The sequence below is a fragment of the Metopolophium dirhodum genome, chromosome 2 (assembly GCF_019925205.1).
Source record: "Metopolophium dirhodum isolate CAU chromosome 2, ASM1992520v1, whole genome shotgun sequence".
NCBI classification, from domain to species: Eukaryota; Metazoa; Arthropoda; class Insecta; order Hemiptera; family Aphididae; genus Metopolophium; species Metopolophium dirhodum.
This window is the reverse complement of record NC_083561.1, coordinates 13,295,263-13,309,329: the sequence shown is the minus strand read 5'-3', so window position 1 is coordinate 13,309,329 and position 14,067 is coordinate 13,295,263. Positions and strand designations below refer to the sequence as shown.

The following is a 14,067-nucleotide window of genomic DNA, read 5'->3' as shown; positions in this document are numbered from 1 at the left end:
TTAATTAAACTTTAATTCATTTTTTCTAAATATACCAATAAATTATAAATACTGAATAGATTGATACAGTTAATACATTTTAAAAACAAGAAATTGTCACACAACAAAATTAAACCTTAAATAACTAAAAAACTATGAATAATTTGAAAGGTTAAGAATTAAAATAAATTTAAAGTACTTATTTTATTTTTTAGTGCAAAAAAAAAACCAAAATTAAAAACATTCATTGCCATTTAAATCATTTTAATAATGTAAAGAAAAATATCTTGTTGAAATAATACTGTCGATATTGTACTGCAATCCAGACTGAAACAGAAATAAAATTGAATGATTCAGTGGCCAGTATGTTTAATCATATATTTAATAAAACAATATAAAAATAATTTTGTAAATTGTATGACTAACTAGAAAAAGTATGATATGTCATATGTATACTATTTAATACGATAAGAATATGTACATAAATATAATTAGAATGAAGATTTAATAAAACTGTGAAGAAACTGCCTATGGCAGGTAGCGATCTGCCATTTAGTTACATAATACCTATTACAAGTTTAGTTTATCTTCAATAAAAACAGAAGTGTTAGTAATAATCATTGAATATACCTATTACCTACTGAAATACTTGTCTCAAAAAATAATTGTTTACAAACTATTTTAAAAAACTATAAACATATAAGTAATAACTAATAAGTAACAACAAATATGAATTTTTGTTTTTGTTTCTAAATATTATATAAATAAATAGATTAGTTTCTTGCGCCAATATGAATTGTGGAATTGTAAAATTATAAATAATCAAATTAAATTTATTTTATGAATATCTACTAAAAATTTACTACAATAATATCCAAAGTAGTATTTAAATCTGAGAATAAATATAGGCATCATACATCATACCTTTCCAATAAATATGGTTAGGTTTGTTTGGCACATTTAACATATTATTATATATTACATTTATTTCTTATAGCACAGTAAGTATACTTTCACTAATATTAAAGCAGCACTTAACTCCAAAAATTTAAATAATTAAGTATAATGCATAGAATAGAGATTAAAGTATTGGTATAAAGTATAAAGTTAAAAGTATTAAAATTTAAATTTAAAATATAAATATTATATTATGATTTATGATAATTAAATGATAAAAACCTAACTTCGCCGATTAAAAGCTAACTAAACAGGGTTTTATTTTATAAAAGGTAAAATTTCTCGCTATGAAACAGATTTTTTATTTTTGATTTATTCGCTGGTGAACGCCACGGGAATTGAGATTTTTTCTAACTTTAATAGGTTGGCGTAAGCATTATTTTTTTTTCTCATCAAGTTCGCTGTTATCAATTGTTATCAAAATCGGGAAATATGTACCCGTCCCCACTTAAAATAATAAAATACAATACAAAATAAATCGTAATTAATCCTATTTGTCATATGAAATACTATGCAATTGCCCCCCCGACCTTGATGCTTCAATTCATGATGAGAGTTCGCTATCAAAGTATACTATATAGATATCTGTGGTTATCTATTATCTAAAGTCTGAGATAGTATCTTAAATCGTGGTCTGAACCAAGGTGTTGAAAATTTTACTACAGATAGTCGTCACGACCGGGAGCGCTATATGTCCCATAGAGGCCGATGAACGAACACGTCTTTAGTACACCAAAGCCATAGGAAATTGAAAATATATTATGATTTAAGGAATAAAATTCAAAATTTTTTCATTGCATAATGACTTCTACGTTCTAAATTATTTGTATGCATAAATTTAAATACTTTGTTTTTATCAAATATAATTATTAATATTATTAAATATTGTCATTTACGCAGCCTCAGCTTACGAAGCCAGGCGTGTCCTATCCATTCTTATAATATATATGGTTGCCGGTTGGGAGCATAGAAAAGAGATTAAGCACGGACTAAGACATATTAGTCCGTGGTCCGAAGTGACGACAGTACGACACCTTATCAATACATTTTGCTGAGTAGTGAGTAGATAACCTGGTAACCACTGATTATTAAGCCACTAACCAGAACCGAGGTTGAAGGTTCTGAGTTCCAAATGTTCCAACTTCCAATCGTGGCTCGAGTAGTCGAGTGCTCGACTATAGTACAAATTCACAATATGGTCAGTGAGTGCAAAATGCAAATTGGTGTACGAAAAATGGTATACAAAATCTTGAAACGATTCAATACCTACAATGGCTTCAATATATTCATAAAATATCAAACATCACTCTCGATCCAAATAATTATTAATTAATATTTTCGTTGAACATTGGTGATTGATAAATAATGTCTGATCATCACTCGATACAACAACAATACAAGTAGTACAACACACAGAACTCGTAAGTATAGTGCATAATACATTAAATGCTTAAAATAATGTACTAACGCCGATAATCAGACAACGGTGTAGTACCGTAGTTACACAAACGTCACAAACTATATCCCGTCATGATATCTATGATTATTTTTAAGTTTTAATATTCGTTGGCTAACGAAGTCAAGATTCAAGTAAAATCGTTGTTATTAATTCCCATAATATTTTCAAAATCACCAAAATTTGTGTTCATAAGCGTTATTATTTTGAAGGCACCAAAACTATTTTATATGGATGTCCAATTTCCAAACGATTAGGTAATATTTTACATCCAAAATTTTCATTACAGCATTATAATTGTTACCTTTGTAGTATGTACTTAATGCATATTAATTGTATTAGTTATATACTATAAATAGTTACTAATAAACTAAAGTACATGATACTAATCAGCAACAAGTTAAATATTATATGTATTGGTGTAAACAATAATTTCTTATCTTTGTGTTAGGTAATGTGTATGTTAAAATATTCTAAACTGTACAATGATTAGTTTGTCTGATTCATGGTCTGTATTCAGAGATAATATAATTATATTAAAAACATAATATATTGGTAATATTTGTGTTGATATTTAATTGGTATTAATGTTAAATTGTATCATTGAACATTCATAATATTGATTATATGTTAGAATATTATAATTTATACCTACTATTTACTGTTAAGATGTAATGTAAACCTATAACCTGTATATCCAAGTCGAGGTCCAAATATTAAAATTTGGAGTTTCCATATACCTGGCTTTTGCCCTATTGATACAGTATTTGTTTATTTTTTAACTAATAATTCAATCACAGAACGATGTATTTTACTTACACTTAACTGACAAATTTCAAAATTTGATTTAATTTTTTTGTTAATCCCAACATTAACTGTCATGCAATGTATTGAGGCATAGATTAAAAATATATTTTTATTTAGGTATATTCATTAATCTGTAACTGCGAATCACCGATATAACCGCAAAACTAAAATAGTGAACATCAAAACATCCAAGGTTAGGTAAATTATAGGTAAAACACATGATAGCAAATGTTAAAAAAGACTAACATTTCTCATTACACAATAAACTAGTTTCCCTTTATGATGCCAATTTAAATATTTATTTCTTTAATATATTTTAAAATATTCAATAATTTTGAATATTATAAAAAAATAAAAATTACTCAGTGAAATTTGTTTTGGTCTAAACATTTTAAGTCACATTATATTGGGTACAAAACACGTATGTCTAGACAGAAATAATTTTAAATGCATGCCCTAATAGCATAAGTCATATAAAATAAAAATCCAATTATCTTAAGTCATTTAAAAATAATGAAGATTTGATTTTAAATTTCTACTTAATAGCTAAAATAAAAGTTGGTACAATAAATATTAAATAAAATTAGTTATCATCCCAGACACTATTGTCTATGATTTTGAATGATTTTTTAATGTTTTGTTTAACCTTCCTGAAAACTAGTCGTTTTTGACTTTAGACATTTATACTATACACCAACGAAATACAAGTATATTATAGACTATAAACTTGCATTAATATGATTATAATATGTCTTACAGTATGGTTTATATAATTTTGTATAATATATGTACTTTTGTTTTAGTTGAAGCAATCTTTAACAAATGGAACAGGAAAATGAAGCCGATCATCTCGGTGAACACACAACAAAAAAAAAAATATTATATTCTTCCAACAATAATTACAATCAGGTAACTTCAAAATCAATTAATGATCAGGAAATGCAATTAAATATGACAAACATTAATTTAAAAATTGATCCTTCTACATCTTCTAATAATAATGTTAATTCAAGATCAAACTATACATCTAACTCTATTATTGATAATACCCAGCAGGGCAGAGAGCATTTTACTGTTCAATTGAGTCCATCTAAAGTTTTTAACTGTCATAATTCTTCAGAAATTGATTTTGATATAGATTCTGATAAAAAATCTAATACAAAAGGGATAATCAGATCCAATTTAGAGAATAATAACCAGGATCTTTTAAAAAATAAAAGTCTAATTCAATTTATGAAATATAAAAATACTAGCTCTGACATTCTAAAACCAACTGAACATGCTACTAAATTATGTAAAAAGTATATTAGTTACAAATTTTTTTGTTTAATTTGTGACACTAATATTAAATTGTTAAAAGATTGGGAGTCACATGCTATAAGTACACTTCACTTGGAAAAATGTATGATCAAAAATGATTATGTATCATACGATTGTGGTGGTTGTAAGACATTTTTATTTGGAAATAAGGAACACATTTTAAAACATTGCAAAGATATTCATAATGATATTTCCGAACTACCATATGTTTTTAGATGTATGAAAGAAGTATTTTATCAATGTATATTTATAAGTCCAACCAATTGGAAATCTTGGTCATTTTGTGGTCCTTGTAAAAATTATTCATTTTTAAAAAAGAAATGTTATTCTATTAACCACATTAATAAAAAAACATCGAATTTCAAATGCAATTCATGTTTAATAGATTTTATATGTAGCCAAGAAGTGTATAATAAACATTTAATGTCATGCGAACATATCATGTTGGAATATTTTAAATCCAAAAAAGTTGATGAAAACCTGGAAACAAAAACTATATGCAATTTAAAACTGCCTCCAATAGTTTTAAAAAAATTTACCATTGATAATGTTAAAGCTACTTGTAATGATTGTAAGTTTCAAATGGTGTCCAATGAAAAAGCAATAACTGTTCATCTAAATGAATGTATTAATAAATGTGATGTAGGTAGAAAAAATAAATCAAAAATCAATACTTATTTTTGTACAATCTGTAATAAAATCACATCTGATTTTAATCAATGGAAGTTACATTTAGTATTATCAAGTCATTTAATTAAATGTTATGATATTAAGGATTTAGTTTCATATACATGCAAACTTTGTGATCTGCATTGTTATGGTGTTGTAAATCATGTAACAGAACATCAAAAAATTCATCCAAACAATTCTGAAAAAAATCTTTCCCAGTTTATGGCTTTTAACTTCCATCGTATTAACAAAGATTTAAAAACCAAAGACTTTTATTACTGTGAAGAATGTGAAACATATGCTGAAGTCAATTCAAATTCAGATCATTGGAATAAAAGTCATAAGACTAAATTGAAACGTATAATCTGTCAACCTTGCCGTACAGAATTCTTTTGTATTGAAGGTAATTTGTTGTTCAACAAACATACTTTATCAAGTGAACATATTATTTTAAAATCTGTAGCCGCTAAAAGTCCACTTCCAGAACTTAATATACAATCATTGACCAATGAAAATCAAAAACCTTGTGTTTCAAAAAGTATTTTAAATAAATATAAAGTTCCATTAAATATTAAACCATATTTACAATTCTTTCAAAATGTGAATGATGAAAATAAAACTATTTGTAAATCATGTGATAATCTAATTGATTTAAATCACAATGATCTCCTTAGTCACTTGTTAGTTTGTAATCATGGATTGGTAAAAAGTATCCCTATATCAAATTTAAATTATTTTCAATGTCTAGAGTGTGCATTTTGTTCCAACAATAAAGATACATGGAAAAAACATGCAATTACACATGCAAAATTAGAAACTAATATTTGTTATTCTTATATTTGTAAAAGTTGTAACTCTTTAGTGTATGGAGAAATTAATGATATTGAATTACATTTAATTACTGAACATAAGACAACTATTATAAACATGCCATTAGAGTCAGTGTTAATGGCAAAACAATTGATGAGGAGAAATAATAATGCTTGCAAATCATCTGATATTATGTGCTTTTGTGAGCCATGTAATAAAATATTCAAGTCAAGTGAAAATAATAATCACTTTAATACAGACAGTCATGCATCAACAGCATCAGATATTGTAGAATTATTTTACTGCAATGACTGTAAAGTTGAATTCTATTCTTCAATTACAGTTTATGAATGTCACAAGTTAACTGCAGAACATATAATTATGAGCTCAGACAATATAAAAACTGGAATTAAGGCTCTTAAACCCACGAAACTTGATACCCATTTACTTACCTATGTTACTGATCAACATTTGTATGATTCAACTCTAAACATTGCATTTTTCTGTTTTGTTTGTGATTATTTGTGTTCTAAGTTAGATGTATGGAAAATCCATATTAATAGTAAAAAGCATATCAACTCTTCTAAATGTCTTTGTATGGACCACCGTTGTAAAATTTGTAAAACACTTATGTTTGGATATCGGCATCAAATGTTTGAACATTATAGCAACCGTTTTCATTCAATGTTGAGACAATTCAAACCAATAACATCTACAGAGGTTTTAAAACAAAAATGTGAAACAAAACACACATGCAATATGGGAACAACTTCTGAAAATAATCAAACTGCAGTATTTAATGAGAATATATCAGGAGAATCTAGTACTAATATTAATGCAGTTAATTTATTAACAAATATGATGAATAATTTATCGAATCAATCAAATATTCATAAAGAAAGTAGTTTATTAGAAGTATCTACTACCAATAATGCCAATGAAACACATTCTATAATATTAGATGAATTTCCTCCCGAATCAAATTCTCATCATAATGGTAGTGTAGTAGATGAATCTATTACAAAAATTAACGAAACTCAATTAATAAAAAAAATTATAAATGAGCCAAATATTTGTCAAGATAGAATGAAAGAAAAATCTACTACCAATTTTAGTGAAAAACTCTTGGAGAAAAAAATGGTAAATAAATCAAATACTCAAAATTATAGTGAATTTTATAGATCGAAAATAAGTGTCTTATATGAAATGATTAATCAACACCAAGAGATAAACCCCCAAATGTCTTATTATTGTACGTCTTGTGATTTTATTACTGCAGTTGAAAAAAATTGGGACGAACATAATTTAACAGAGCATTTTAATGAAGTGCGCTATAAGGTATTTTGTGATATTTGTCATTTGTATCAAGTTGGGCTGTCTGATTTAGATGAACACAATAACACTATTGAACACAAAAATATTTTAGAGATAAAAAAAATATTAGATTCAAAAAATTTGAAAAAAAAAATGAATAAAATAAAAAAAAAATTTGAGAAAGACAGTAACTTGACTGCTGTCAATCCGTTAGATGTTACTCAGACTTCAAAAACGGACAAACAACAAACAAATGGTAGTAAAACTGATGAAAAAGAAGCAAGTAATCGTAAAATCATGATTGAAATTAAAGGTAATATGGTAGTTTTTATAATTTGTAAATTATATTAAAAACATTTGAATGTCTTAGGTGTAAAACCACAATATAAGAAAAATAGCTGGGTTGAAATTAAGAAAATATTTTCTTTTTATGGACTTTTTGGAATTATTACTAAACACAGCTCTGTAATAATCATATACCGTAAATTGTAAGTATATATTCTATCATATAATACAACAACTGTTACCCCTAATTATTATATTACCTATATTAAGATTTTATCTATTATTGTGTACAGTTAGGATTGGAAAAAAACCCTTTTAAAAAAAAAAAATACAAAAAACGCTGTTTTAAACTTTTTTTTTTGTAGTTTTTGTTTTTTATTTTTTAATGAAGCCCTATACATTTTAATAAACCATTATGTCATTGTGTTATTTTTATTTTTATAAATATATAGACTAGGTTTTCCTTATAGGACACCTTTTTTTAAAACTTATTTTTTACCTATACTTAAACTATATAGTTTTTGACGCTGAGACGTTGGTGCAATCAAAACATAGGGAGGGGGTTTGTCCTCATTTTCAGTTATGGAGTTTTGTCTAAAACAATTGGCCCAATTTGTTTGGATTCCATCGTTTTTAATTTTTAAATCATTAAAATTGTTGAAATACCTTTTAACTTTTCAAAATTTAAATTTAAAAAAATAACCTAACGACTAGTACTCAGAAATATTGTTACGATTCAATTTTATAATAGGTATTTTTACTCTAGAACCCAAATTGAGCGAGTTCTACTCAGACTGCATAAACACGTTATGTCTATATTGAACGTGTGTAAGACGGAGACAACACATGAGGGTATGACGTCCTCTTAACAAAAAAGTATCCCGTAGAGTAGAAAAAATCCATAAATTATTTTATTTTCAAATTTACTAAAAATATTGTTTTATTAATGTTTAAAACAAAATCAATATGTTTTATTTTATGTTTTAAACATAACAACCCTGACTGCAGTAATATATCAGCTTATTCATCGGGTGATTTTGTATAACACTTATTATTTATATGTTATTTATTATTACATATAAAGGACTTGAGTAATTACTTTTTCCAAAATATTCATTAATTATAAGTTATAAGTATTAAATTATTAATCATTTACTTTTTTAGTTATTTATTGATTGAGTATCATTCATACTTTATTACATTTACATGCAACTCAATGCGTCTTACATAATCTAAAAATATTTTGAATTCAATACTATTCATTTTAAATATACAATTTTAGTGTTTAAAATCATTAAAATAGCTTTAAAAACAGCCAAGCTATAGTTGAATATATTTTTAAAAGATACTCCGAGTTATTATATTAGCAGGGACAGATTTTATCACTCACCAAGGGGAGGGGAGGGGGCTAATAGAGGTTCAAGAATTTAGTTAGTTATTTTTTAAATCTATATAAAATTTAAAATTACAGATTATGTTTTTGAGTCCCTCATAAGTAAATCATCTTTTTTTCACAATAGTGACAAATTTTAAATAGTTACATTGGTATCAATATTTATCTGAAACCATTTAAAAAATATAGATATACACATATAATTAACAACAAAAATTAGCTATTTATTTATAAAAAAAATATACATAAAATAGATATATTACATTCTTAATTCTGCACTTCTGCAGACTGTCGTTTGAAATTCAGGCTATTTTTGTACCATTTGCTCGATTCTCGTAATAAAGGAAGATAACCAATTCTTTATAAGTAATACATATACATAGATATATATTATATACATAATTATTACTAACATTATTAAACTGGGCTCCACGTGGAGCCATATATATTTTCTTAATAATATTACACATCATGTCAGACGTCAGTCGTCATAAAACAATCCAAAAATAGCTTGAAGCCTAAATATTCAAATATCCATAAATAATCATATTCATCAATGACGATTGACGATATTTTATAATGATTATTAATATATCAATATATCATAATTCCTTGCTTTGTAAAATAGTTAGCTTAGTTCCAAGGGGGGGGGGGCTATTGCCCCCTTAGCCACCCCCTTAAACCCGCCCCTGTATATTAGATGTTTGTTATTAAATAAACTTTTTAGAAACATAATTAGTTTTTTTCATAATTTTTACCCAAGTGGCCTTAGGCGTAACTAGTGTTTGAGATTTGCGGGGAAGTTAGCACCTATGCCAATAACCACATAAAAAAAACATATTTTGTGTCTGATATATTAATATTAAACTAAAAAAGTAAGAACCATTAAAAAATAAAATTTATAGTTAATATTAGATTACTATTTTAGTATTCTAAAGTACTTATTTTATCTCATTCTTTAAATGACAAACTTTACTCCATAGTACTAAAAATTTGAAAAAGCAAAAATATCTTGATAACAAATTGAGTCCAATGTTTTTTAAAATATATTCTTAAAACTAAAATTAGAAAAAATTATTTTTTATATTATTTTAAACTTAAGTCTAAAATGTATGTTTTGTAATGTTTCACAGAGCAGCCATGAACAAAATGTTGAATGATAAAGAAATGTTGGAAAGAAAATATGAATTTACTATTAATGTTTTAGTAGAAGGTAAGTTTTCATTGTAAAAATTAATGTTCTACTCTTGGCAAATATTATATATTATTATGTAATTCTAGATATTATAACATTGTTTTTAAATTTGTAATAGTATCAAAAATATTTTAAAAACAATTAAAACTTCAGAGACACTCTTATTTCACCGATTCGTTTGGTTTTTAATAATACCCTAGCAAAAAGAGTCTTTCACTTCGACTCGATATGTTGCCGAGTTATACCAATTCTAAAATCGGAGGATTCAACTGATGTCACTAATTATCGCCCCATATCCGGACTACCATTCTTAAAGAAAATGTTTGAATCGATTGTACTCAATCATATACAGCGACCATCTCGGTTGACCAGCATGGACTTTTTCCTAACCAATCGACATCTACTAGTGTCGTCGATTTTTTTTTTTGTCATCTGTGACTGAATTTTTGTTAAAGCAGCAAGTTGACTTAGTTTATACTGACTTATTGAAAGATTTCAAATCAATATTTAAAAGGGGTTAACTAGACCAGTACCTATTTATCTAATTCTGATCACTGTTATATTGTTCTTATATGTTTACTTTAATACTTATCTTGTTAAAATTCTATTATGTTTCTATCTTTGTAAAAGCCGTTAATTTATAAAATAAATAATTAAGTCAACTTATTTAATTTTCTTCATTAAACAAAAATTTTTACTAAAAAATTGTGTATGAAAAACAATTTAATGTTTTTTTTTGTCTATTGGGTTAATTAGATTTACTCAGAGCTTTCAGTTAAGGATTTTTTTCTACAAATAGACAAGTATATTAAATATTATTTATTACTTATTATATTTTGAAGGGGCAGTAACTACTAGTTCCAGTATTGAAGTTCTCTACTTAATAGTAGTTTGATATTATAAATGTATCATTGCTTGTGAATTTATTTTTTTATGTAATCATATGTATAAAAATATATCTTATTCTACTTTTAATTAATTATAGATGACAAATTGCCCGAGTTACATAAAACAACTGTATTTGAGTTTGGAAATAAGGAAGTACTGCTAAAATCTATTGACACACAGATCATGGAAATTAAACAAGAAATTTCTAATCCTGATATAATTGATAGATTATTTTTATTAGTAAACTCAATACATAGTTGTGCTGGCCAACATTTCAAAGGAAGTAAAACATACGCTTTTGGATCACGTATGTCAGGTCTTGCACTTCAAGATAGTGATGTGGATTTATACTTTGATATTGGTAATATTAATATTTATACTTAAAACTAAAAGTATATGAATAGTTAAAAAATAATAATAATTTAATAATTAGCAATAAAAATAGTATTATTGTGTATTCTATTTGGAGAAAATATTATTAAAATATACTCGGAGGGATTCAACTTAACCTATTGTTGTACTAGTATTATTATAATTTTTAAAATAATCTGACTGAAACTGTTTGTAATTTGTTATATAATACACTTTACTATAGGAATAATTGATAGTTATGATAAATAAATAAAGTTATTAATTAATAATTATTACAAATCTAATCTGTTTGAAATTTTTAAATAGAAAGTCTAATTTTTAGTTTTTAATTAAATACTATAGCTGGCACTTTTGGCGGAGAATTAAGTAATGATTTATATGCCCAAGAGGATCTAGTACGTTATTTTGGAAAAGTATTTCGATCTCAAAATAATGAATATAAACATATACAACAAATAACTGGAGCCCGTGTGCCTATAGTCAAATTTTTACACGTCCCTTCTGGCCTATATTGTGATTTATCTTTTAAAAGTGGCCTTAGTACACATAACACAAAATTAGTCAGGTAAATTATATATAATTTATTATTAAATTAATTAATTAACTAATATTCTCAATTTTTATTTGACAACTCAGATTATACTTAGCGTTGGACGAACGTGTTCACTGGATTGTTTGTGCAGTTGTTAAACGTTGGGCATTACAAAATGATATGAAAAATCAAAGTATGTTTACCAGTTACGCTTTAGCATGGTTGGTTCTCTTTTACTTGATGACTATTGATGTTGTACCTCCATTAATATTACTCAGACAACATGCAAATTATTCAAAAGATACATCTAGATCAGATGTTATGTTTATAGAAGGTACATTATTTTTTTTAATCAGTATTATTAAAATTGAAACTAAATATTATTGATTATACTTAAACAACTGGTTATATTTTACATATTATATAATATTATATTACAAGTAATAAATTGACATATTTTTTTTTCTGTTAGATTGGGACTGTACTTTCTGCACTCTAGAAAAAGCAAAACAAATATGGAAAGTACCTGAGATTCCTTGTTGGGATTTATTATTTGGATTTTTTAAATTTTATTCAGACTCTACCTTACTTCAGCAATTTGTTCTTTGTCCAGCTATTGGAAGTGCTATATCTAAAAATAAATTTTATGATGTTCCAAGGGCAACACCAGATGTATTAGGTTTTAGCAAAAAAAAAAATGGTCAACCTATTGACTGGTGTATACGATTAAGAGATAACTTTCATGGTGATGGTCTTGCAGTACAAGATCCTTTTGATCTTTTTCACAATATAACAAAAGTTATTATACCTAGAAAGTTACAAACCTTCTCTTACTTATGCAATAAAACTATGGAAGTCATGAAAAATGGAGTTCAACCTTATTATGCATAATTTTTGTAGAACAATTTTAGTTTATTAAGTAAATGTATATTTAATGAAAATGACAACAATAAAGAAGTTAAATAAATCAAATTGTCAATTACTAGTTTATTTTTTTTCTTTGTATTTTGGGTTGTTTGAATACATATTATATTATTTCAGTAATTTAAACTATTATAAGAAGTGATTTATTATTTTATTATAACTTTTACATTGTTAACAAACAATTTTAATTTTCTGTATAACAAGAGCTCCTAATTTATAAATAAAATAAAAAATTGTATTTTATCTGTAGACTGAAGTTATTTATTTTTATTTTGTATTATTTATAACTTCAGTCAAAAATATTCTTAAGCTATATGTTTAGTATCATTAGTTATATACATTTAAACCAAAACAAATTAATTATTTACTTCTATTATACAATTATTCTGATCCATTCTATTTTATTTTATAGAAATTAATATTTTGTTTTTTTTATAAAAGTGAATTATTTTAATTAAAATAATTATTTTAATTTGTATTGAATTTTTATGTTTATTACTTATCATTTTAATTTTAAGGCATTTAGTTGTAATGACATTATTTATAAGTAATAATGATTATATTATTAAAAATGTATTATATTTTATTATTGTAGGTCAATGAAAGTAAACTAACAATTGCGTTTAACTTTTTGGGGTTTGTTTTCTGAAAAATAATATAATTAAACAAAACTAAAGGTATTTTAACCTATTTGTTATACTATTCTAAAAGTGAAAATCTAAGATTTTGTAAAAAAAAAAATTATAGATGGGGGACAGGGGGCAAGAACACAAGCTAAATAAGATAAGAAGAATAACGCAATTTGTAGTTACTAATGATAAAGAGTCTTAATATTGTAGACTTCTTTAAAAGACCTTTTTTATTATATTTTTTCTTATTGTATTTCAGAATAATTACATAATACTATATGTATTAAATATTAATTATTATATTTCAACATAATATATTAATTTTATCTGGTATGATTATGTTTTAATTTTATTTCTTATTAGTTATTACTTAATACTAATCTAACTTATATTCAGCTGTGGAAAATCGAAATATTCAAACTGTTTCTATTCAACGGTGTAAAACAAAAAGAGCATTTAAAATATTATTGTTTTAAACCCAACAAGTTGAAAACCTGCAATTTTTTTAATAATTTTACAGATATTAAATTTGGTAAA

At 25.3% G+C, this 14,067-nt stretch overlaps 1 protein-coding gene and 1 long non-coding RNA gene across 2 annotated transcripts; one reads left to right on the top strand and one right to left on the bottom strand.

Moving 5' to 3' along the window:
• Positions 1-1,402, bottom strand: LOC132939424 (uncharacterized). Its single transcript, XR_009663974.1, has 2 exons — positions 904-1,402; positions 1-306 (listed from the first exon to the last, which is right to left on the bottom strand). It is a non-coding gene; the product is annotated as an uncharacterized LOC132939424 (long non-coding RNA).
• A 606-nt stretch (positions 1,403-2,008) lies between these two features.
• Positions 2,009-13,863, top strand: LOC132939454 (uncharacterized). Its single transcript, XM_061006624.1, has 8 exons — positions 2,009-2,357; positions 4,003-7,625; positions 7,683-7,800; positions 10,124-10,203; positions 11,171-11,434; positions 11,788-12,010; positions 12,082-12,311; positions 12,450-13,863. Exons 2-8 carry the CDS (start codon positions 4,022-4,024, stop codon positions 12,866-12,868), a joined length of 4,938 nt encoding a protein of 1,645 aa, XP_060862607.1. The 5' UTR covers positions 2,009-2,357; positions 4,003-4,021; the 3' UTR covers positions 12,869-13,863.
• The last annotated feature ends 204 nt before the right edge of the window (positions 13,864-14,067 follow it).

Excerpts from the sequence above, each read along its gene's own strand:
- LOC132939454 (XM_061006624.1), top strand. The coding sequence starts at position 4,022 with ATGGAACAGGAAAATGAAGCCGATCATCTCGGTGAACACACAACAAAA. Across the intron at positions 7,801-10,123 it reads ATAATCATATACCGTAAATT|AGCAGCCATGAACAAAATGT; the intron begins GTAAGTATATAT and ends AATGTTTCACAG. Across the intron at positions 11,435-11,787 it reads GGATTTATACTTTGATATTG|CTGGCACTTTTGGCGGAGAA; the intron begins GTAATATTAATA and ends TAAATACTATAG.